At 37.4% G+C, this 26,749-nt stretch overlaps 1 protein-coding gene across 3 annotated transcripts in view; it reads right to left on the reverse strand.

Moving 5' to 3' along the window:
* Nucleotides 1-1,472: 1,472 nt before the first annotated feature.
* Nucleotides 1,473-26,749, reverse strand: part of RYK (receptor like tyrosine kinase) — a 93,592-nt gene continuing 68,315 nt past the window's right edge. For all 3 annotated transcript variants that reach the window (XM_030934046.1, XM_030934048.1, XM_030934052.1), the window contains exons 10-15: nt 26,668-26,737; nt 21,519-21,651; nt 19,837-19,946; nt 19,515-19,674; nt 4,716-4,852; nt 1,473-3,741 (exon numbers count right to left, since the gene is read on the reverse strand). In XM_030934046.1, coding sequence (XP_030789906.1) covers nt 3,630-3,741; nt 4,716-4,852; nt 19,515-19,674; nt 19,837-19,946; nt 21,519-21,651; nt 26,668-26,737 — 722 coding nt within the window. In that variant the 3' untranslated portion in view covers nt 1,473-3,629. The remainder of the gene's footprint in view (nt 3,742-4,715; nt 4,853-19,514; nt 19,675-19,836; nt 19,947-21,518; nt 21,652-26,667; nt 26,738-26,749) is intronic.

Here is a 26,749-nt window from a genome sequence, read left to right on the forward strand (position 1 = left end):
CAGGGCTGACGATAGTAGGCCTTTACGTACCCACCTGTGTACACACTCGACTTGCTCCAGTCCCCATGCTCCTGCCAGTTAACTCCATATTGCCAAATCTGATGGAGGCGTCTCCATTTTGAAAGACGACCTTACTTGGGCTCCTGCAACTCCTCATTTTCACTTTTTTGTCGTTGTTTTTATCAGTCACAGTGGCTTCTCAGTCTTTGTTATCTCTTCTTCCTTCACTAGATGGAACTGAAGGTTAGAGTGCTCAAGACTCAGTCCTAGGATCTCCTCTCCATCTATACACTCTCTCCCTAGCAACTCCATCCAGTATCATGGCTTTAAAAATAGTCTATATGCTATACTCCTACATTCGTATGTTCAGTGAGACCTTCCCTGAGCTGCAGACTCTCATCTGTCAATCAAAAATTTTCATAGAGATGATCAACTGGCATCTCAAACACAGTCTACACCAAATTATGGATTTATCTGGCCAATGCAAAATCCAGTTTCTCCTAGACTTTTCCCCATCTCAGTATATAGCTTGGCCATAAAACCAGATGCTCAAGCCCCAAACCAATTAGTCATTCCTGACCTCCCCATTTCCTTCTTCACCCCACCGTCAACATCCAATGGATCCAGGTCCTGGTGTATCTTCAAAACGTATCTCCAATCTGCCCCTTCTCTCTGTATGTCCTCACTGCTCAAAGGGTCCAAACCACTATCTTTACTTTCCTGAATTACACAATAGCTTCTTAAAGGGTCTCGTTACTTCTTCCTTTGAATTCTCATAATCCAATCTTCACAGAGGAGCTGGCACAACCTTTTCAGAATGACAAATCAGATCACATTGCTACTTATTTGAAAAATCCTCAAATGAATACCCATTGTATTCAGCAAAAAATATAGACTGTATACCAAAAAATGTAAACTGTATACCACAGTTTACAAAGACCTGTTTCTTTGTACCACTCCCCTCACTAACTACATTCTAGCCACGCTAGCTACCTTTCTCTTTTTCTAACAACAGCAGCTAGAGAATGAATGGGAAGGGCTGAGATTGGAGGCCAGCTTGCTTCTGCTTTAAGGCTTCTGCAATTATGTGCCTTCTGCCTCTGTGTTCTCATGGCTGGCTGCTTCTTGCCATTCAGATCACAATTCAAATGCCACCTGCTTAGGGAAGCTTGGCTAATTATGACATCTAAAGTTACACTCTCTAATATCACTCTATTATTTCTATCATAGCACTTACCAAAATCTTATTTATGTTCATTACCTGCTTTTCCTAACTAGAATGCAAAATCTAGAAAGGGAAGAACCTCATCTATCTTGTTCCCTGCATTATCCCGACAGTCAGGATACAGTGGGCGCTCAATAAATACACACTGAATGAGCAACCTAATCCTCCTTCTATCAAAAAAAAAAAAAAAAAAAAAAAATTCTTACAACAGGAGGATTACAAGAAAGAACAGAATAGAATGCACTTCTAGGTCACCAGAGCCAGCTTATAATACCACAACAGTGCTTTGCCAATTTGTTTCTTTTCCATAAAAATTATGTTTTCTGCAAAATCAGTAAAATGTAAAACTTCAGTAACATTCACAATCTACAACAAAACTACTGGAAGAAGATGAGTCAGGGAAATCTTATAACTGCTCTTCCCTTCCCATGTCAAAGACTCCAAGTAGTTCAAGAAAAATCTACAATAAAAATACACACATAAAATAGAAGTGCTCACAAACACAAAAAGATAAGGTTACAAGCACCACACCATCCACCAAACTGAGGACATTTCTTACTATCTGTTAATTGAGGATAGAAGTCAAGTGTCAGTACTTATTTTTTTAAAATAGATCATGTACATGTTAATAAACTGTGATTTTTAAACAATGCACTCACTTGAACACAAAATAAGACTGCCCTGAATACTGGAAGGGATGCTTGAGCTGAACCACTCCACGTGGAAAATACACAGTAAGTGCTATAAACGTTGACTGAACGCCTTCTAAGAATGCAGGTTATGAATGAAAATATAATTTACAAATGGTTCAAAGGGACTTTTTAAAAAACAGTCCTCCAGGGACTGGCTTCATATGAGTATTTCATAAAACCAAAGAACTGTTAACAAATGTACACAGAAAATCATGCCCTTCAGCTTACCTGTGGAAAACCAGGCACTGGGTGAGCTATCTTTCCAGGTGTGTTGCTGATTCTTAAAGCTTTTTTAAAAACAGCGAAAGCCTCCAACTGCTGCACATTCTCCCTCATATATCTGTGAAGATGGGAGTAGTGGCAGTACCTGCAGGCCTAGCTATTTAGGAGGCCCATTCAACTCTGCTTTAGGCCAACTAAAACTGAGCATAAATACATACATACCCCTTACTTGCTGGTTCTGGAGAAATGTTTCAGTGTTTTAATACATTCTTATAACATTAATTCCAACTTTTTACTAGAACCTGGAGACTGAGCCAGCTGTAACTGTGTTAGGGCTTTGGAACTTGACTGAAACATCATGAAATAAAACACACATGTCCAGCTGTTGAATGTTCAAAGACTGACCAGACGCAATAACCAATCATTCATTATGAAAAATAATTTCAATACTGTCATAATATAAAACAAATCCTTTAATTTTTCAAGTGTTTAAAAAAACAATTTTATACTTAAGCCAGCCTTGAAGATAAGCACAAAATTTACCAGTTTACATTTAAAAAAAAAAAAAAAAAAAAGAATGACAACAACTCAAGCACCCACTCTGTGCATAGCACTATTCTAGGTGCAATAAAAGCGAATTTTAACCTTAGAAATATGAGTTCACTTTCTGGAATTGTATTATATCCTTTTCCAGAGAGTAAAAATAAATAAAATCACCATTGTTTACTACAGATCTGCCCCAAACCACTTCTGGTTCACAGAAAGGCTAATTTCTGCCAAATTAAAGATGTAATGAACTCAGTTCCTGCTTTCCCAAAAAATACGAAAGCAGAATTCCTTTTCACCGAAAAAAATAAACAGTTTTCCATGCAAGGGCAGTTTGCTTCTAGTAAGTATTTTTAAAAATCGCTTTTTTCCTCTAGCTTTTCTTTAAATTTTCTTCCTCTAATACTGCCTTTTCTTGTACAAGGCAAACCAGGTATCTTTTAATGCTGTTTTTCCTTTCCTAAGAAAAGCATTGCATTTTGAAGACAAACCATTCCCCAGAGTAGTAACAAAAAATAACGTTAAAAAAACTTTAAAGGTGAGTCACTTACATCACCTTGATGAAGTAAAAAAATAAAAAGCAGTTGGCACTAAGATAGCTAATTCCAAATATCTGTGTCTAAACAATTTTAAAAACTGTTTATTTATTTTGTAAGAATGTACCCCTCCCTAGTCCAAAGTAACTATGTTTTAAAAAATTTTGGCCAAAAAATTTACAAAAACCCTTTCAGTTCAACCTAATAAAAGTGATTATCTAGAAAATATGCCACACTATTAAGTCTGTCTTAAAAAGTTCAGATTCTAAAGCATTCCTAAGGCACGGTGTTCTGGAAGACGAATGTGCTTCTGTTGGCGTTGTGTTAGATATGAAGCATCCACGACAGGCTTCAAGTGAGCCGCGACAGGCACCTTCCTCCTGATGCTGTGGGATTGGGAGAGAAGAGTCAGACGTAGGCCCCCAGGGCTGCGTGAAACTCTGTTAGGCACTGTACCAGCTGCTGAAACTTGGGCCTCTCCTCTGGATCTAAGGCCCAGCAACAGGCCATCACAGCAAACCTGCAGAGTGACAAAAATGAAAATTTGGACTAGTAAGGATACAGTATTCCTAAACTTTTGGTCAGTTTGATGCCAGTTATGCTGCCTGTCTAAAGGTGGGTATGGAGAGGATGATATATTAAAAACGGATTCATTTTACTATCTGTTGGCAGCTCTAGAAAGAAGCTAAAAGAAATTATTTGGATTACATGTGTGAATTTCAATTCTTCATGACAGCATATCAAAATATTTCAGCAAATACAGAGAGTTCATGTAAAAACCTAAAACACAGTCAAAAAAGAACAACCTGTGTTTTCCTGTAGTTAAATTAAGAAAAAGAACTTGGAGGAAGAGAAAGTTTTATCTAAGTTCTATGAACCCTGGATCTAGAGTAAAATGAGTACAAAAGCTGCCACCTTGTCATGGTGCAGAAACCTTCAGGGAGTTCTGGAACTGAGAACATACTCATCTGTACAATCAATCACCCTGAAGAGCCTCCTGTTTATCCCATCCTCATTACATGGCAAGATAAGCTACATGATAGAAGCAGGAAACAGAAAGCAACTATTTTGCTTACTAGTCCAGATCATCTTCCCTGTATCAGCTGATACTAACTGGCAAGGCAAAATGACAATAAGAAAGGTTTTATAACTACTATGTCCTTTATAATTACTTTATAACTACAAAAGTCAGGTACTCTGTATAGAATAACTGACATAGTATTCAATTTTCTTAGTACGCTCTCTCAGACTAATTTATAGTGCTTAGATTATGTACTATAAAATAAAATGCAAGGCATTCTAATACCAAATGCATGAAAGAGTGAATGCATCTCCCTGACTTTGTGGTTCTTTATAAGAGTCTAATTTAAATCCAAAGAGTCATTATTCTCAAAAGGGAAGGCTCTATGTGAATATGGAAACCTGCTCTTTTCCCTTTATTCCAATATAGTAAATTGAATAAAACCCATGCCTTCAAGCTCAAAAAAAACTCACAATTCATCAGGACAGTTGATTGGCTGGGCTATCCGGTAACCATCTTTCAGGTATGCGGCCATCTCGAAGGGGTCAATGTCCACGTAGGGCGTCTGGCCCAGAGTCATGAGTTCCCACAGCGTCACTCCAAAGGCCCACTAGGAAAGGAGCAGGAGCACAATGAGGGGACATTTAAAACAACGGTCAGGGGGCCAGTGCCCACAGCCAGCTACAGTACAAAAAACAACAGCTCAACTCATGCTTTGGAAAAGCGAAATGTTATTTACAAAAAGAAGTCTATCATACACAGTTAGTTTCCCTTGCTAAGATAAAAAAGAGTGCATCCAATATTAATATTATAAATTCTAAGTAATTAGATCCATTGGAAGTAATAGTTTACTGCTGATTACAAGTTATGTATTATGAATTATGTCTAAGACTCTTCTCAGAATTTGTAACTGTAAATACTATAGCTAGTCTGCATGAAAGATTCTTCTAATATGAGAATTTGTAACTGTAAATACTATAGCTAGTCTGCATGATTAAGAAGTGGAAAATGAACAGAATTTTAGTCTAATTAAAGGGAAGAGCATCCTAAGTGAAATATGCAAATGAGGGAAAATATAAGAAGGCATGGATTTTTACTGTATTTAAAGTTTTAAATTAAAGGATTAAAGTAACTTCCAACCTTGCTTGAGTAAGCGATCAGATTTATTTAAAATCAACATGTAAATACAGAAAGGAACAGGAACAGTAAACAGTGCTAACAGTGTCCACTCATGGTCTGTTTGGAGCTCCCCATCTTGGCCAATTCCTGGCTGTACTCAGCTCCTGGAGAGTGTGCAGGAGGCGGGGGCAGGCAACATGTCTACACAGAGCTGCTGCCACATGGCTGGGAAGGACTCAGATCTGGTACATCCACTGATCTGCCACCAAGTGTGAACCCTGAGGTCAGAACAACTGAACTTGGATGAGGAGGGGGATATCTGTGTACTGTAGTATCAGGTTTACAAGTACCTACAAGTTCGAGGCATTTTGCATCCTTCAATACATTTAATTTCCTCAATAAACCTGTGAGAATCATTGGTAGCTCAATTTTACAGGTGAGAAAACTGAGGCTCAGAGAAATAGCTTGCCCCAAAATACATATTTTAACGAGTAAAAGAGAAAAAAGTGAAAAAAAGAAAAGGAAAAAAGAAAAATACCAAACATAAGTTAAATACAAGTCTGTTTATAAAATCTAAGCATGTTGCATTAAATTTTAGGTTATTATTTTTCAATAGTAACAAAATCCCAAAATACTTACTTTGTAAAATACACAGATTTTTTAAAAAGCCTTGTAATAGTGAACAACAGCTACATTTTCCCCCAGAATCTATGCAAACAAGAAAACAATGAAATGACATATTTTAAAATACTTTAGGACTAGGCACAGTGGCTCACACCTGTAATCCCAGCACTTTGGGAGGATCACCTGAGGTCGGGAGTTCGAGACCAGCCATGACCAACATGGAGAAACCCCATCTCTACTAAAAACATAAAATTATCTGGGCGTGGTGGCACATGCCTGTAATCCCTGCTACTCAGGAGGCTGAGGCAGAAGAATTGCTTAAACCCAGAAGGCGGAGGTTGTGGTGAGCCGAGATTGTGCCACTGCGCTCCAGCCTGGGCAACAAAGTGAGACTCTGTCTCAAAGAAAGAAAAAGAAAACATTAAAAACTGTCATAGAAAGCTCTATATAGAACCAAAATATACTTCAACAATGAAGATAAAATACAGTTTTTCAGACAAATAAAAGCAGAGAGACTATGTTTCCAGCAGACCTGTAAGATGTATGAAAGCGGTTCTTCATGCGGAAAGAAAATATACCACGTGGAAATCTGAGTCAACACAAAGAATAAAGAGTGCTGAAAACATATTAGTAACAACTGAACATATTCTCTTATGTTAAAATTTCCTTGAGAGACTATTTAAAGGAAAAACAGCCAACAATATATTGTGGGGTTAATAATATACAGAGAAGTAAAAGGTATGCCCACAAACAGTTTGAAGACTGGAAGGGGATGAATGGAAACACTATATTAAACATGAAATGATATAATATTTTTGGAAAATAGAAGGTTTACATTGTAAAGCCTAGAGTAGGTTTTTTAACCTCAGCACTACTGATATTGTGGGCTGGAGGATTCTTTGCTGTGAGTAGCTGTCCTGTGCATTGTAGGATGTATAGCATTCTCCCTGGGCATAGCCAGGGAGATGACAGTAGCACATCCTCCAAGCTGTGACAACCCAAAATGCCTCCAGACATAGCCAAACGTCCCTTGGCACAGACAAATGCCCTTAACCAGAGCAAAACTGTCCCAGTTAGGAACCACTGTGTTAGACTGAACAACAACAAAAAATTTTAAATATCAGAAATAAAGGAGGGCACATCATCCTTTAGGACATCAAAAAATACTATGAACAATCCAATTTTATGCCAATAAATTCAGTAACTTAAATGAAATAAACAAATTTCTTAAAATACAAATTACCAAAACACACAGGAATAAACAGAACATCTGTATAGCTCTATATCTATTAAAGATACTGAATTCACAATTCAAAACTTTTCCACAAAGAAAACTCAACATTGTTTGGTGAATTCTATCAAACTTGAAAGAAAATACAAATCTGTATTAGTTTCCTAGGGCTACCATAATAACATACTACAAATGAGTAGCTTAAACAACAGAAATGTATTGTCCCACTGCTCTGATAGCTAGAAGTCCAAATCCACGTGTCAGCGGGGCTGTGCTTCCCCGGAAACCTGGAGGGGGAATCTTCTCTTGCCTATTCGCAGCTTCCTGTGGTTGCCGGCAGCCCCTGGTGTGCCTTGGTTTGCAGTTGCAGCCCTGCGGTCCCTGCCTCTATCTTCACATGACATTTTCTCCTCATGTGTGTGTCTCTTGTCTTAGGGGGTATTAGAGCTCATCCTAATTTGAGTATGACCTCATCTTAACATTACATCTGCAATGACCCTATTTCCAAATAAGGTCACATTCTGAGGTACTAGGGATTAGTGCTTCAACCAATTTTTTTTTTTTTGGCGGAGAGGCAGGACACAATTCAACCCATTCGTTACACACCCAATCCTACATAAACTTTCAGAACACAGAGGAAGGAGTATATCTCAATCACTCTGACGGCAGCATTACCCTAAATACCAAAACCACGGGTTCGGCCTTTTGGAAACTATTATCTTTTTCATTAACAGTGATCATTAACACGGAGCAAAGCTCAGCCTTGAAGTCTATGCTTTGGGAGGAGGAGGGGGCAGGGGACAGATGAAGAAGTGTGTATAGTTTCAAAATCTCCACAGAGTCTTGGAGGCTACTAAAATTTCCCTTACACCTACTGGGACATTCTATTCTGCTTAAAAATGGAAAAATGATTTCAAATTAATAAAAGTTAAAGGACGGTGCCTGCTCACATCTAGTTATTTGCCTACCTTTAAAACCTTACTCTATATGAAACTTTTTTCTGAGAAGTAACAAGATCTATATGAAATCTTAATACTGACAGTCATTAGTAAATGTAATGCTTTATTTTTAAAATCGTGTCCAATTTCCATAGAGAAGGTAGTTCCCTGCACAGATGGAACAGAGCCCAAAGAAATGAAACTGGTCGGAAGGGTGCTCCCATCCCTTCCTCCTGAGATGAAATGATCCATTCAAACTAGATTTTGGAAGAAGAAACTATGGGAATTGGTGACAAGTGCATCTTGACCCTTTGTACACCGGGAATAACCCCATCCACTGACATTCTAACACCTTCTGACTATAAGGACTTTGATAGTAAAGTTGGTGGTATTTGAGATCTGGAGTTGAATGTAAGTATCACAGCAGCAATGTATACAAGTTTTCAAACATTACTCCCTTCCCACTGTTTTGTTCACATTATTACTGCCTAACATTTACCTAAGGTTTTTATATTACAACTACAACACTAAAAGATGCCATCGAAAAGAACAGTTAAGCCAAAGGGAACAATGCCGTTTCATTTCCTTAAAAACTAACAAAAGTGATTAATTACATGTTGGCAAACCAACCCTTAAAAAAATAATCAAGACAAAATGGCACAGAAATGATTTGTGGAAAACTTGCTCTCTAAAGTCTTCTGATAACTGAACCATTTAAACTTTAGACAGACTTATTCTATAATTTCCTTCTGTTTGACGTCGGTGGAAAGGGGGCAATAAGAAGGTCATGCTGTTCTTTCCAGAGTTTTATGAAAGGCTGTGGCTATCTCCATTTAAAGAACACTTAGAGAATTACAATGTTATTCTATTCATCTTATTCCTCTCCCCAAAACATGTGTTATTTTATAGCTTCCATATATAAGATGTAAAATGGTTTTTCCACTAAAACATATATGAATATGACTTGTCAAATATTATATAAGTAAAATTCCTTTTTTCTTTTAGTGCAGCATTAACTAAAGATGGGGCTACTGAATTAAGACATTTCCAGTCATTACTTCAGGAACTTACAGTGCAAGGCTCACTTCAGTGAACTATAAACTGAAAAGAAAATAATTCCATTCAATTGTAAATTATCTTATCTGACCACAGTGGAAGTGTCATCAGGTGTTCCATGGCTAGGCCTTTCTGTTCATATTAGAAACCTTATATCTCTTTCTCATATGAAGACATGGTTGCAGATTACCGAAGTGCAATTAAATGAATCTGGGTTAAGTGTTTTATAAGAAGGGGAAGAATTATCTGGGGTGCTTGCTAAAAAGTACAGTTCCCCAGTCCTATCTCAATAATTCTGAAGCCTGGATCACATTATTTAATTATTTATTTGTATTTTTAGCAGAAATCGGGTTTCACCATGTTGGCCAGGCTGGTCTCGAACTCCTGGTTTCAAATGATCCACCCGCCATGGCCTCACAAAGTGCTGGAACTATAGGCATGAGCCACCATGACAGGCCTGGATCACATCACTTTAAACAAAAGTCCTTGGTGGGTCTTAAGAATGGGCAAATTTAACAAGTACTCTTAGATATGTTAGCAGCAGTGATCAGACAGCAACGACAGTTTTCATTTATTTTTATTGTAGTACAGCTGACACACAAGAAACTGCACATAAAGTATTCAACTGGATAAGTTCTGACATACATAAACACTCCTGAAACCACTGCCACAACCAAGATAAGGAGCATATCTATCACCTCCGAAAGATTCTGTTTTGATCCTTTCCCTTCATCCCTCCCTACCACCAGCACTACCATCCCTAAGTACCCACTAATCTGCTTTCTGTCACTATATAGTTGGCATTTTCTAGAATTATATAAATATAATTATTCAAGCTGTATACTGTTTTCCTAGCTTCTTTTACTCAGAATAATGATTCTGCGATTCATCCATGATGTAGCATGTACCAACAGTTCATTCCTTTTTATTTAGTAGTATAGCTCGTTATATGAATACTGCAGTTTACCCATTTGCCTGTTGATAAGCATTTGAATTATGTTCAGACTTAGCTATTAAAAATAAAGCTGCTATGAACATCTGTGTACAGTGTTGGTAAGAACACGTTTTCATCTAAGAGCAAAATGACTGAATATGGTACATATATATTAATTTTAAGAAATTGCCAAACTGTTTTCCAAAGTGACTATACCATTTTACATTCCTGCCAGCAGTGTAAAGGAGCTCTTGTTCTTTCATATCTTTGTCAATATTTGGTATGGTCAGACTTTTCAATTTTAGCCAAACCAACAGTATCTCACTGTGGTTTAATTTTGCATTTCCCTAATGAATGACTAATAATGTTGATAATATTTTTCAAACTTGGAGAGACTATCTTGAGTTTTCTGACCAAGGCAAAAACGGTGTACCTCTCCTACTGTGTATGTATTCTTTAATTTCTCTCAGCAATGTATTGTACAGCTCTTTCACATTTTTTGTCAGATTTATTCCTGAGAATTTCATATTTTTGATGTTCTTATAAACATTCTTAAAACTTTAATTTCTTATTTTTCATTGTTTAAAAATACAATTTATTTTTGTACATTGATCTTGCAATCTTTCTAAACTCACTTATTAGTTTTAGTAGCGTTTTTCTATATCATACCGAATGTTCTACATAAATTATCACACTATTCTGCAAATAGTTACTTTCTTCTATCCACTCTTTTCTTCCCTTAGTGCACTGGCTATAACCTCAAGGACAGTGCTGAGTAACAGAAGTGATAATAGTGGGCAACTTTGTCTTGTTCCTGATATTAAACAAAAAGAATTCAGCCTTTCACCACTAAATATGTTAGCTATAGGTTTTTCTGTAGATGCCCTTTACCAGGTCTAGAGCAGATGTCCAGAGGGACATGCCTCCTCTTAGATGCCTCTTCAGGTCTGGTGTGTCCCAAGTGCCAAAAAAGGACCTCAGTGCCTCTGGGGTGGGGCCCTGGCAAAGAGCCACTGAGGTGCCTTCCCACCTAACTGAGAGATGATGTTCCCACCCCAAGCGGCCTGAAAAGCAGAGTACTAAGCCAAAGAGAATTATTCTTGAGTCCTAAGGTTTAATATTGTTTGTTCGGTTAGGTTTTCAACTTATTTTAGACACATTCCTCCTTTCTTCTTTCCTATTTCTTCCCTTTGGAATGAGTATGTCTACCCATTACTTGTCCCACCACTGTATTTTTGAAGCACATAACTTGTTTGCTTTTATAGGTTCAGAGCTAGAGAAGAATTTGCCTCAGCATAAACTGTACCTTGAGGTTCATCCATATCGGATTTAGATGATATTTAAATGACACTTTGGACTTAAGACATCAGAGCTGATGCTAGAATAAGTTAAGACTTTTAGGCCTGTTGGGACGGAATGAATGTATTTTGCATGTGAGAATGACATACATTTTGGAAGGCCAGTGGCAGAATGTGGTGGACTGAATGTCTGTGTCCCTGCCACCATTCATATACTGAAACCTTAACCCCCAAGTGATGGTATTAGGAGTTGGGGCCTTTGGGAGATGGTCAGGTCATGAGAGTGCAGCCCTCATAAATGGGATTGGTACTCTTATAAAAGAGACCACCAGAGAGCTCCCTCACCGCTTATGTCACATGAGGACCCAAAGAGAGGACATTTACGAACCAGGAAAGAGGCTCTCAACAGACACCGAACCTGCTGGCACCTTAATTTTGGACTTTCCTAGACTCTAGAATTATGAGAATTCAGTGTTTGTTATTTAAGTTATCCAGTCTACGGCAGTTTGGTATAGTGGCCCCAATACACTAAGACACCAATTCAACTTCAAACATCAGCGATCTTTAAGCAGAGTGTTATACATGATTGAAAAGTGACTACTTCTGCTATGAACCTGCCCTACAATCTGTGATTAGGAAAGACAGAGGAGCCAACATTGGATGCTAACCAGGCCATTGCACGCATCTGTTATTTGTGGCACTTTTTGCCACTGCATCAGATGCAAGATATTACTCCATCAGAACACTGGGGCTATCTGAAGGGAATATTAAACAGAATAAGAACAAATCTCTTTAAAGGAATGTAAAGAGTTGTTTACAAGATTTTATCGGTAAATTATCCTGAGGGAGAGCCAACGACAGAAAACATACCCAGGCCAACTACTTGATCACAGGACAGCAAGTGCTCACCTCTGAAAATACAGCAACTCTTCCTAAAGTAAATCATTTATTCCTCATTCTAAGGAAATATTAGGATGAATAAAACAATACCATTAAATACAACTAAATATCTTAACATTAATATTAAATTTAAAATTTTTATTTCTTCAAGTCTGAAATAATCCTTGCACCTCTAGATTTTTCCTGTCTTTAATATTTATTCCTCTTAATGTGAACTTAATACTTAAATAATTGTTCCAAGATTCTTGTATATAAAATCAGCAACTATAAAGGAAACAAATATTAGGAATCTATGCCTTACTCTAAAATTAATAATGAATAAAGTTTTCTATACTTTAAAAAATAATAAGCATCCTCCATAACCCTAGCTTTCTCTTTGATACCACAGTAGTTCAGCAGACTACTCTTCATGGGTATATTATAAATGTCAGACTCTCCCGCTCAGGTCTGCTCGGGATACAACAAGCACTGGGCTCCCTCCACAGCACTGGGCAAACAGGGAGTTAAAGAGTAATATGTAGCAATGTGCTGCAGATGCAGTCTCTGGATAACTTCAGATTTCCCTTTATTTTCTAGGTAATCATTAACATTCACAAAATAAATTATGTAAAGGCACAAGCAACACATTTTGGTGTGTCCTATCCCCTAAAAACTGTTCAAATACCTTTAAAAGGATCTCTTCATTGCCATAAACCATGCTGACAATATTTGGCATGGAAGTTATTTCCTTGACTTGTTTTTCTTAAGAAAATGCTTCTTAAACACAATGTAATACTATAAAGACAAGAAAACCAATAAGAAAGAAATTCATAACTGCAGACTCCTGATTACATTTAGTAATCTCCTAATAGAAGGTAGTTCTTAAGAGCAGAATTACGTTAGCTACTATAATTAGCTAAATAATTCAAAGAACATGTAAATCAAGAGCTCTATTTTCAAAAAAAGGAAAGTCACATAAAAAAATTTATGGTGGTATCCACATCTGATGAAAACACAATAAAAACAATATCCAGAAATTCTTAAGAATGCCTACAATGATATCATATCTTAGAATAATATTAGACATTTATAACTAGTCAAATCTTGATGTGCATAGTTCTTAAGCTCAACAGTTAAAAGTTGATGTTAACATAAGAATCTGGACATACTGAAATATTGAATCCTTTCAGTAGAAATTCTGAAAACACAACCTAGAGATGCAATGTATTATTTTTATGATGGAAAACATTAATGTATTTCTAAATAAATCATGTAGAATTTTTAATTATAAAGAAATGCAAAAATATTAAGGATGCCTTAAAGGACAGAGAAAATGTTCCCTCCAAGGCAGCAGTATCATTTGTTGGGTGCTACATTTACATCTAAAAATATGTATTTCACATGTGTATAGACTCTGGTGGAAGTGTCCAAAAATAGAATATTAAATGTAACTTTTAAGCCCCCAACTTCACCCATAAAGAAAAAGTGGTAACAGAACATAATGACTGTGTGTATGCATTTCCAACCCAAATGTTAAAAAGCAATTTTCAACACGTGCACTTTAAAATATTTTAAGAATTAAAAAAAAATTCAATCCCAAAAAACTAAAAGGCAGGATTTTTACATGAATAGTCACATCATAGTCATGGAAAACAGAAGGGTGTTCCTAGTCCTTTCAATTCCAATTATCTAAAGCAAAGGCGATACATACATATGTGTGTGTGGGATTGTATATACACACATACATACATACGGAAACAAATTTATAATAATCTAAAAAAGAAAAATGTGAGCATTTTCTAGCAGTTAATCACGTTAAATGCAAATCAAAGGATATTTTAACATCACATGCTAAGTATAGCTCAGAAAATTTGGGTCACACAGCTATTTCAAGTAAGTTTATGCCAAAACACACTGAAAGTAATTATGATGTTAAAGTCATTCTCCTGTTGGGGTGCCTCTTGCAGGGGCAGCTAGCGTGAGGCTGGGGAATCGCTAAGCTATGTGTCATGCCCTGTGCTGCCCAGACTCGTGAACAATTGAGTCAGGGTGGCTAAAATCTACTCCAGAAAACCAAAAGGCAAGATGTTTGCTTATGCCTTCTTTGTGCAGGCATGCAGAGAACCTAAGAAGAAAAACCCAGAGATCCCGGTCAATTTTGCAACATTGACCAAAAAGTGCACTGAGAAGTGGAAGACACCTCTGGGAAAGAGAAGTCTAAGTCTGATGAAAATGGCAAAAGCGGATTAAATATGCTATGATTCAGAAATGAAGGATTATGGACCATCTAAGGGAGGCAAAACAAAAAAATAAAAAACAAAAAGGACCTCAATGTCCCCAAAAGGTCACTGTCCAGATTCTTCCTGTTCTGCACAGAATTCCGCCCCAAGAATTCAGACCCTGGCATCTCTATTGGAGATGTGGCAAAAAAGCTAGGTGAGAGGTAGAATAATTTAAGCGACACTGAAAAGCAGCTTTGCATCACAAAGGCAACAAAGCTGAAGGAGAAGTATGAGAAGAATGTTGCTAACTGCAAATCTAAAGGAAAGTTTGATGGTGCAAAGGGTCCCGCTAAAGTTGTCCCGACAAAGGTGGAAGAAAAAGGCAAAGATGATGAGGAGGAAGAGGCGGAGGAGGAGGATAATGAATAAAAAACTTTATCTGTAATAACTAACTAACTAAAGTAACTCTCTTGTGAAGCTGATCACCATTAAGTTAATGGTGATATTTAAAAATAAAGCTGCCACATGAACAAGCAGCTAAGTATTTGGTATAACTGCATTCTGATGATGGCAGATTCTTACATAAAATGTGTGAACTCCTGCAAAATGTCATAACCATAAAAATAACTATTTCTGATATAATTTGAAATGTTCTGCCTGACCAAACCATGCCATGTATCCTCAACATGAACTTTGCCAGTTAATACCCAGCTGAAGAGACTCAATGCTCTAGGAGCATCTTGCTTGGAGATGTATTATTAGCTATAGCCTCATTTGTTGAAAGTATATTATCTAACTTAATTTTCACTCTGTAGGTCCTGCAAAATATTTGATCATAAATATTACAAAAAAAAAAAATCCTATCATCACTTAATTATACGATGGTATACCTACACCGAAATACATTAAATGAAGTAATACAAGCTGGGTGCAGTGGCTCACACCTATAATCCCAGTGCTTTGAGAGGTCAAGGCAGGAGGATCCCTTGAGCCTAGGGGTACAAGATCAGCCTGGGCAACACAGCAAGCCTCCATCTCCACAAAAAATAAAAGAATTAGCCAGGTGTGGTGGCACACACTGGTAGTCCTAGCTACTCAGGAGGCTGAGGCAGGAGCATCACTTGAGCCCAGGAGTACAAGGCTACACTGAGCTATGATTGCACCACTGCACTCTCACCTGGGCAATAGAGTGAGACCCTGTGTCTAAGGAAAAAAAAAGTAATACATATTTTGGGGGCCTCCACTGTGCAAGCAAATAGCACTACTCATCATCTTGCATACCCCTTTGAAATACAAGCTATCAATGCTCCTTTTTCTAAGAATAATAAAAAAATTTCCAACCTCTTCATATTACACGAAATACTTATAGATTATCATCTAAGAATTACCTTCCATTTTCTGCCCATTGAACTAGTTTTGGTTCACCACAACAACTGCCATTTCATTTCAGCAAAGGCAACTATACTATATTTCAATAAATAGCAAAATAAAAATTTTAAATCAACCACTGGAAATAAAAAAATTAACATCCCAAAGAGACAAGTGAATCCATCTTTTAAATCAACTATGGAATAAAATTTTCAAAGTAAACACTTAAGAAAAGTTTCTTTTACTTTTCTACATTTAAAAATGTTTAGATGTGAGCTTTCACTAAAGGAGTAAATTTGAGAACCACGCTGCTCTAATTCAATTGACATTATGTTTTAAAATTACGTTCTACAACCAAAGCCAAACCGATTCCTCCTGCCTGCCCCCTTCTCACTCCATGAAAATAGCTTTGCTTAATGTAGAGCTGGTAAACAGTTCCAGATACAATTCAAAATTTCTCAATAAAGATTTGGCAACTCTAAAACCAAAAACCTTATCAAAGGGTAGAACTAGTCCTTCCTATCATTTAGTACAGCAGCTGTGCATTGGTCCAAAATCAAACTCAGCTTTCCTTTCATATGTCATTTGAAAAAAATCAAAATCAAAACCAAAAATGTAACCCTTCTCTCCCTAAAAAAAAGCCCAGGTTCTCATTAGATAGCCATTAAAAGTATCTAAGCTGCTTTGCATATTTGTACTGCTTTACTTGGTATGTTTAACGTCTAGACATTCACGCTAGAGGGACATTTTTTCTTTATCAAAGCTCTGGAAAAACAGACCAGGATTAGTACCCCACTGCTCTACAAGCTGAACCCTGGGATTCAGTGTCCAAGAGTCTGGTTTTATTTTCCTCATCCTGGCCCACCATGCCCCATGCCTCTCTGGCTAGGAGAGGCTGTGCACAACATGAAACAGGTTGTCATTCAGTGTTAGCTTCTGAGACTGCTCTGTGAAGCAGATCACATCCCTTCTCATAATCATTCATATTTACTTTGTTCATCTCACAAGTGTCAGATAAACTATTTGTTTGAGAATAGTTTATCTTGAGTTAAAACAAAGTATTTTGAAGATACATACAATGAAAGACCTTGTTAACAAAATTAGCTGGGCATGGTGGTGCATGCCTATAGTCCCAGTTACTCAGGAGGCTGAGGAAGGAGAATCGCTTGAACCGAGGAGGTGGAGGTTGCAGTGAGCCGCAATCGCGCCACTGCACTCCAGTCTGGTGACAGAGCGAGACTCTGTCTCAAAAAAAAAAAAAAAAAAAAAAAAGTTTAAAACTTGTATAAGTAAATTGCATATTTACATTAAGTGAACACATTTTATCAAAATATTTCGTATGTAAAAGGAGCAATATATCTGTATTAGTCCCTTCTCACACTGCTATGAAGAAATACCCAAGACTGGGTAATTTATAAAGGAAAGAGGTTTAATTGACTTATTTCTGCATTGCTGGGGAGGCCTCAGGAAACTTACAATCGTGACGGAAGGAAAAGGAGAAGCAGGTACCTTCCTCACAGGGTGGCAGGATGGAGTGAGTGCAAGCAGGGGAAATGCCTGATGCTTATAAAACCATCAGATCTCGTGAGACTCTAACAGCATGGGGGAACCCGCCCCCCATGATCCAATTATCTCCACCCTTGGTCCCACCCTTGACATGTGGGGATTATGGGAATTACAATTCAAGATGAGATTTTGGGTGGGGACATAGCCAAACCATATCAATATCAAATAGCACATAGTTTCCAGAAAGGAAAAAAAAAATTTACTTAGTAGTTACAGTTAATGAAAGGATTTTTCCCCTTTCTCAAATTATTCTTATTTTAAGGATTTTTAATCAGAAAATCTGGGTCTGAGTCACAGCTCCTCTCCATAAGGCTTTCAGTAAAGAAATCTTAGATCATTTCAATTATTGACTGCAGTGAACTGAATGGTAGCCCCAAAGATATGTCTATGTCCTAATCCCCAAAACTTGTAATTACCTTATACGACAAGATGTGATTAAGTTAAGGACCTTGAGAGGAAAAGTTTATCCTGGATTATGTAGGTGGGTTCTAAATCATATGCAGAGAGAGTTTGAAAGACATACGTGAAGGAGAAGATGGTATGAACTTGGAACAGAGAGATGGAACCACAAGCCAAAGAATGCCAACAGCCACCAGGAGCTGAAAGAGGCAAGGACTGCTTCTCCACTAGAGCCTCTGGAGGGAGCCCAGCCCTGACTACATCTTGATTTCAGACATTTGGCCTCAGAAGTGAACCACGAGAGACTATACTTCTATTGTTTAAAGCCACCAAGGTTGTAGTAATTTGTTACAGCAGCCACAGAAAACTCATACACCAAGGAAATGAGTATATACCAATTAATATAATTAATTAGCTTACAGTAATACACGATTTAAAGATTAATATTTAAAACATACACACTTTGAAGCAAAAGAGTATCCCTAAATTATAAAATATAGAGACACAAAATACAATGATACAGTAAGCCCAATTCTTACAGTTGAAGCTTAGAAGCAAATTATTCTATAGGATTTTACATGTAACATAAACAGATTATCACTGAGTGAACATAGGTGGGACCCTATAAGCAGAAGTTTTACCTAATCCCTAAATATTCTGCAACAATAATAAAGTCTAACAGGCAAGAGATAGGAAATTAAATTATGCTTAGTCTTCCAAATAAGACTAAGAAATCAAGTGACAGAAATTTTAAATGGCTCTAAAATATCCACAAGTGAACGTGGCTTTTGAAACTATACATCACTAACTACAAAGGACTCAACTATGATCTGGCTAAGTGGGCAAAACCACCCAGAAACTTGACAAAAGGATGAGGATGACGTGGGGGAATTACACATTTTACAGGCCATAACACTTAGAAGAGGTCATCTGAAAAAAAGAAAACACCTTTATGATCTGGAAACAATTTGGTCTGTCTCTTAAATAAGAAAAAAAAAATAATGAAATTACTGTAACCTCTCTGAGTCTCAAAATCCTCACCTTTAAAACTGGGATACCACAGCCTCCCTCCTAGTGTTAATAGTGCTCCTGTCGCCAGGCATGGTGGCTCACATCTGTAATCCCAGCACTCTGGGAGGCGGAGGCAGGTGGATCAACTGAGGTCAGGAGTTCAAGACCAGCCTGGCCAACATGGTGAAACCCCGTCTCTACTAAAAATACAAAATCAGCTGGGCATGGTGGCACGTGCCTGTAATCCCAGCTACTTGGGAGGCTGAGGCCGGAGAATCGCTTGAACCTGGGAGGCAGAGGATGCAGTGTGCTGGGATGGCGCCACTGCACTCCAGCCTGGGCAAGAAGAGTGGAACTCCGTCTTTAAAAAAAAAAAAAATAGTGCTTCTGTCAGAGCAGTACTGTGAGGATGAAATGAGATTACACACAGTGCTGGCCTATGGTCTGGGTCACAGCTCCTCTCCATAAACTGGATGATTGGCAGCTAATTACACTTGCTTTCTGGATAAAAATTTCCAGGAACAGCTAGCAGATTTTTTAAAAACCCAAAAGACAAAAACAGTAAAACATTTAGAAACAGAAAGCTATTTCTCTATTCTTTTGCTATCTGGGGGTCTCAGCACTTACCACATCACTAGCGCTAGAGAACTCGTTATTAACCAGACTTTCAAGAGCCATCCAACGAACTGGCCTGTTTTCATTGTCCCCCAGACAGTGATAGTCCATGGGGAACAAGTCTCTGGAGAGGGCATTGTCTGTGATCTTAACTTGAAGTGTGTCATCAATGCTGAAAAGTAAAGACATGAACATCAAATGCAATCAAGAGTATTAAAAAGTAGGGATTACCCCCACCCTTAAATACAACACAAGTCCCACTGTGACTCGCAGAGAACCCCAAATCCAGGAAGCACTCTACATCAAGTGACAGCATAAAGCTCATGGCACCTACACACAGTTCCTAGCAGCCAGGTCTTTGTGGATGACTTCCCTTCTGGCCAGGTAGCTCATTCCACAGGCAATCTGAATAGCCATGTGTACCAGGTCTTGTTGAGAAATTGCCTGTGGTAACAAAAAATGACATGGTTTGCAAATAGCACACAAATATGATGGCACTTTCTTACTTTCTTATTTCATTCCACAATCCTACTCCATCCAAAAATACTGCTTTAAACCTACACACTGAATTTTTAAAAGCTATTTCTTTACCAAGAATATGTTCCCATATATCTGTACTTATGTCAACTATAGTCCTTATTATTTTATAATCTACCATTTACTCTCTGTCTCCTTTCATCTGTTAGATGTGTCTCCCCAATATCCAGCACACAGAGCAGCTGCTCAATACATCTGTTCAGTGAATACTGAGTTCTCAAGGTAATATTTCAAATGTTTATAATTCAGTAATCTTTTTTCCCCCCAAAACAGTAGTTTTTATTAGGAGATTCTCTCCTCAGGATTATTTTCAAATTAACAGAAGTCTAAGCCTGGTGCAGTGGCTCATGCCTATGATCCCAGCACTTTGAGAGGCTGAGGTGGGAGGATTACTTGAGCCCAGGAGTTTGAGACCAACCTGGACAACATACTGAGGCCCTGTCTCTACACAAAATTATTTTTTTTAAATTAGCCAGGTATGGTGGCATGTTTCGGTGGTCCTAGCTACTCAGGAGGCTGAGGTGGGAGGATTGCTTAAATATGGGAGGTTGAGGCTGCAGTGAACTGTGATCACACCACTGCCCGCCACCCTTAGTGACTGAGATCCTGTCTAACGAAACAAAAAACAAAAAAACCCAAAGTACAAGCCCCTAGCTTTTTCTGCTGACGTGCTTCTTTAGGTGGATGACAGTACTTGGGGTGGAGGAATAAAATTCTTCCCCAGGTAATGCAGATGAGCCACAGGCTCTAACCACTTGTTGAGAAGCCCAGCTTTAGTCTTGTCAATTTATAAAGCATATTATACATATTAAGCCAAATACTCAATGCAGCCTTTGAATCCATTTTCTCCTGGCAACTCTAATAAATATACTACTGTAAATCCTAAAGCAACTTAACTGGACTACAAGATACAGCAGACAGCAAAAAACCCACTAGGCTTTACTACCACTACCATCATAATATGCATGGTATCTGACCTTTGCTTCACAGTATAAACACAAGCAGGGAAGAAAAACACTCTTAGATGACTGCCATCTTACAGCCAAGCATATTAACAATACATCCAATTACCTCCCACAATCTAGACCTGCAGTCATCACCAGCCTTTGGTATATATAGTATGAACCAAATGGCTCTAGAAAGTCTGTTTCCATTCCTAAGAGGAAGATCTAGGACAAGTACCCTCAGTTATCAGGAAAACACCTGAGATGGCATTACAAAGGGTTTGAGTTGATTATGAATAAGTACACAATGAAAATATAAGGAAAACTTTAGCATCAGCACAGTGTAAGCCTCAAGGCGGGAACATAAGCCAACATTTTCCTTTAAACCAACAGGTTATAAATATCTTGTGGTTCATTTGAGGTTCTTTTTTGCAGGCCTTTAAACAGTTTATATTCAAGAATGTTAATATCTACTTTCAAAGACATTATCAGAAACTACTGGTAAATAATTGGTATTTGGGCAAATTTTTCTCACCTGTGGATTATTGGCCTCTACTAACTTGCACTGCCGTAAAAACAATTTAAGATTCCCCCAATTCATGTAAGGCAATATCACCATGGGCTTTTCTCCTTCTTCTATACAGACATGAGTAATAGGAAGAAGATTTCTATAAAATAATAAAAAATTGGGAGAAAGACAAAGGAATCCAAAATGTTAGGGGCTTACTTCTAATAAAAATAATCTAAAACAAAACAAAATCCCCAAAATACTTAAAAACATGATTACCATTAAAAATGTAAAATTATAAGTGCTCTGTATTTTAAACCAGACTTAAGTGTTCCCCATATATGTACATATATCACCATATATGCACATTCTTGGTAGGGCAAAGTCATAAACTCAAAGTTGCTTCCCGTGGGCTGGATTCTCTGAAGGCACACTCTAACCACACTGTATCTTTACTCCAAAGGGCAATTCATCAGAAACATCTAAAAACTGACTTGCCCATGAGTGTATTATGATAATAAAATCCCACTTACTCCATATCACACATGAAAAAGAAAAAAAAGAAAAGGCCCAATCCAGACTGTGGTCAAGAATATGATCATCAAAAAGGTCTCTAAAAGGCTGAAACTGCCACAAAAGCCAAAAAGTCCTTAGCTGGTCACACTGGATTTAGAATCAGATTTTTGAATCCTAGATTTACCAGTTACTATCTGAGTGACCATCTGTCTCTTGGCTTTGGTTTCCATTCTTATAACATAGGGACCCCACCAACCATACAAGGTTGCTGTGATGTGCAAAATAAAACCAAGCATGTAGTGGACAATCCTGTTCCTATTTTAATTTCTATGGCATACATACGTACATTTCATCCTATTGTCTAATAATACCTCCTCCACTGACATCTAGAAATAACTGCTAATTTTTCCCAAGGTTATATAACTTTTTACATAATTATATCATTTTCCCCACTAAGCTAAAAATTGCTAGAAGACAAAAACTAAGGTAAACTCAATTTTTACACCCAACACTTTGTATTCTATGCTATATAAAACAAACATTTAATAACAAATAACAGTAACAAATAGCCTTAAAACATTCCTGCTCCTTAACTTAGGAAATTCTGCTTCTAAGGATGTTTAATAAGGAAATACATCAAACATAAAAAAGCTAGTTAATGAACAAGGATAGTTAATGTGATATTAGTAAAAAGTAGCAAACAGCTTGAATGTTCAAAAGTAATGAAAGAATAACAGGATAATATGTCACAATTGGTCACAATATGAGAATATGAGTAAAAGCTTATCTTATAAGAAAGATACAAAATTCACATTTGCAAGATAATTATAAAAGTGGAAAAAATAATAATAAAGGTCTGCATGGAAATATGCAAAGAGTTGCTTTAAGTTGTGAGACTATAAATAATTTCAGCCTTGTTTTCTGCATTTTCTAAAAATTACCTTAATTGAGCATGTATCACTTTTTAAACCCCAGTTATAAAACCGTGGCACAATCACCAATGCACAAGTGGCAAAGCTGTGTGCTCCCCTCATATTTGCGGAAGTTACTAACGTGGAAAGCACTGACCCTGAGGAGGTGGGAAAATGAGGACTTAGAGATCAGTAACAGGCAATCTCTCTATAACCACTCGAGTGGCAGTGATTAGGAGTTCCAGTTTATATGCAAGGAAATCCACACTGGGAGAGAAAGTTTAGGTAACCTGCCAAGGACAAAGAGCAAGTACACAGAGGAAAAAATACAATCTTCATCTGATTCAATAATCTTTCCATTCCCCCGGACCACTAGACTTTCTCTCCAGAGGAGCAAGGGAGATCACATGGGAGATTACAGAGCCCCTTTCCACCAACTCCCATGAGCACTAAAATGACTACGGGTTTACACTCAGGATTAACTTGGGCATACCATGATTTCAGGGTAAACACTGTTGCCCAAACTATTTAACCCACCAAAGATTACTTCTGTTTCTTTCTTTGTGACTGAAATTCATTTAGCAGAGTTAAAGACATTTTATCCATTAGATTTGCTGGATGAGGTCAAATCTTTTATTCCACTACCATAGGATTAAAAATCCACTGGTAGAGGTAACAAACTTCATGAAAATGTTTCAAAGTACAAATGGCTGTTTTTTATTCTGCCCATTTTACAATGAAAAGGAGGATAAAGGGGAAGGTCTGGATCTCTAAGAAGAGTAAATGAAAGCAGGAGGTGTTATAGAGAAGAACGAAGGTAGAGGAAGGGTAGGTTCTGTGGGGCTTGACGTAAGAACTGCCTCTAATTCTCAGTCTTGTTGAGGGTACTTGCAGAGGGAGAGCTGTGAGGCATTTGGTGGAAGTGTTCACCATCAGGCATCCCTGGGCCAAACCACAAGCAGAAATAGCTCAAGAGTACTTTGACATGAAGCACTTCTAATGAAATTAGAATAGGTTGATATCTTTTATTTATACAGCTATTTTCACTTATAATAAAATTATTTTCATAAACTCCAGGGGAAAAATGTGTGAAAAGAAAGGATTTCAAAATGCTTTAAAACACTTCAATACTTGTAAAATCCTTAACCATGGAATGTTAAAACATGAAGCAAACATGCTGTATTACATACCACAACCAGCTACAAAGGTAAAATCTGAAAACAGGTGTCTTTTCTTGCTGAATGTATTGGGTTTGCTTGATAAATTCTATAATATGATCTCTGAAGATCATTTCATTTTCATTCTTTCTACCTAATACAGTTCCAAGTGCAAAATGGGTACTGAATGAATTAGAATAAAAGAATGAACAAACAAATACATAAGTATAGCTATGAATAGTCTATACATATCAGGGATCAAAACCAAATGTGTGATAGGCCCTGGTCACCTCAAAAATGAAATGAACTGCTACAGCGAATGGAAAGAATAATATACTTTCTACATATTGACAATGTGTTTTATTCACTGTAACTAGGAGTCCTGCTATCACCTCATAGAAGGAAGAACTATTAAGCATAATCAAGCTATAACCTACCTTTACAAGACTTTCCTCAAGGACTGAATGTCCAGTATCAAATAACCCCAATTTAGTATGTCATGTCACTCCCTAAGGACCTCCTGAGACTACTACTTCATCCTGGTGGGATGCTGCAAAACCTTACAATCAAAAACTGCATGAGACACAACACGGCAAATGCTTGCTCTGAGCATTTTTCAGCCAAGGCATCTTTAGGGCTACAGTGAATATAAAACTGTTTCTTGGGAAAATTCTGGCTTTCTCTACACTTATCCCTGCTACTCACGTCTGTGCTGAGGTGATGCAAACCTTTCACTGGGGTAAGAACATTGGCTAGGTACCTAAGTAATAGGTTAACATTATACACTAGGATTAAACACCTTTGACCCTTCTCCCAAGAGTCAGTGTAATAGACCATTAAGCACTTTCAACACTGCCAAAAAGGACAATATTCCAACTGTTTCTTTCCCTTCTGCTACTGCGATAATCAAGTTTTAGCATTTCCTTCACCCTTGGTTGCCCAGAAGCTAGGAGATGTTTTATGTTTAGTTACAGTAAAAATATTTGTTCTCCTTACTGCTGGCTTATTGGTTTTCTTTTCTACCACCACAATGCCAAAAAACTCAGTTTCATTTTCATTATCATTTTATTTATCTTACTGTGGCTGCCTTCTTTTTAGGTCCTCAAATTCTTTTGAATATGAACCAAAATATAACCAAATTCAAAAGTAAGGCTCTGGGTAGCCACCTTATTTTTCAGCAGAACTCAAGGAACTGTCTAAATTATACAGAAACTAAAATAGATTTTTTCAGAAGCCCATAAACATCTTCCAACAGGGATGACCACAGTTCTATTTTTAAACATATGTGATCAAATTTTCAGCAGACATACAAATTATGTTGACTCTACATAGTGCTTTAAAAAAAATTTGCTGTAATGTTGATACTGTCACACATTATGATGTTTATTTAAGCTGCTTCTGGCTCAAACAGTAGAAGTTTTTGTTATAGTTCTGTGAACAGCACCAATACCAAGCTTTTAAAAAAGGTCTTCATGGCCGGGTGCAGTGGCTCACGCCTGTAATCCCAGCACTTTGCGAGGCCGAGGCAGGTGGATCACAAGGTCAGGAGATTGAGACCATCCTGGCTAACACGGTGAAACCCCGTCTCTACTAAAAATACAAAAAATTAGCCGGGCATGGTCGGGGGCGCCCATAGTCCCAGCTACTCAGGAGGCTGAGGTAGGAGAATGGTGTGAACCAGGGAGGCGGAGACTGCAGTGAGCTGAGATCGCACCACCGCACTCTAGCCTGGGTGACAGAGCGAGACTCCGCCTCAAAAAGAAAAAAAAAAAAAAAAAGGTCTTCGTACAGAACTATAAGTATTTTTTTTAAATCATGCCATGGCATAATGATTGCATACCAGAAATTAGTTAAATAAAATGTACATCCATTCAGTGGACCACTTTTTAAATGTAGCCTTTTTAAATGGCTACATGGATTTACAGTTGCCAACATCAAAAGTCAGATACATTGTTTTGTTAAATTAAGAAGCATGTTAACTTTGTCAAAGACAACAATGGAATTATGATTATAAAGAAAAATACATTCTTTTTACTGAAAATACATGCTGGACATTCAATAAAAGTACTCAGATGTCTAATTTGTTGTAAAATATTTATATACACAAATATATAGATACTAATATCTAAAGATAGAAATCTCATAAACATACACAACACAGAAAACATGGCAAAATATTAACTATCACTGCATCTAGAAGGAAGATTTATTCATGTTTATTATACTTGACTTTGAGGTCCTATATGTTCAAAATCTCATAACAAATATTTTTTAACATATGTAAACAATCATTCTATTTTTTAAAGGGAAATATGCACATAAATATATATAAATTATTTCTGGAAAGATTAGCCAGATTAGCTATGATTATCCAGATGTGGGCTTACATACTACTGTTTTCTTTATATTTTGTGTTTGTTAAGTTTTGTGCAATGAGAATGCATTTCACTTTTATATTCAGAAAAAAAAAAAATTAAGCTATTCCACAAAGCGTTCAATTCAGAAGTCATCACAATGTCCTGCACATAAAAATGATGCAGCATCAAGTGTTGCCACGTTCAACACCAAAATGTTGGTGGTTTCTCCTCTCACCTGTGATGAAGACCTCGCAGTTTACAACTTTCAGTGAGCATCATTGTCACCTGAATTTCAGAAGCTTGATCTATATATAAAG

This window comes from Rhinopithecus roxellana, chromosome 1 (genome assembly GCF_007565055.1).
Source record: "Rhinopithecus roxellana isolate Shanxi Qingling chromosome 1, ASM756505v1, whole genome shotgun sequence".
Lineage (NCBI taxonomy): Eukaryota > Metazoa > Chordata > Mammalia > Primates > Cercopithecidae > Rhinopithecus > Rhinopithecus roxellana.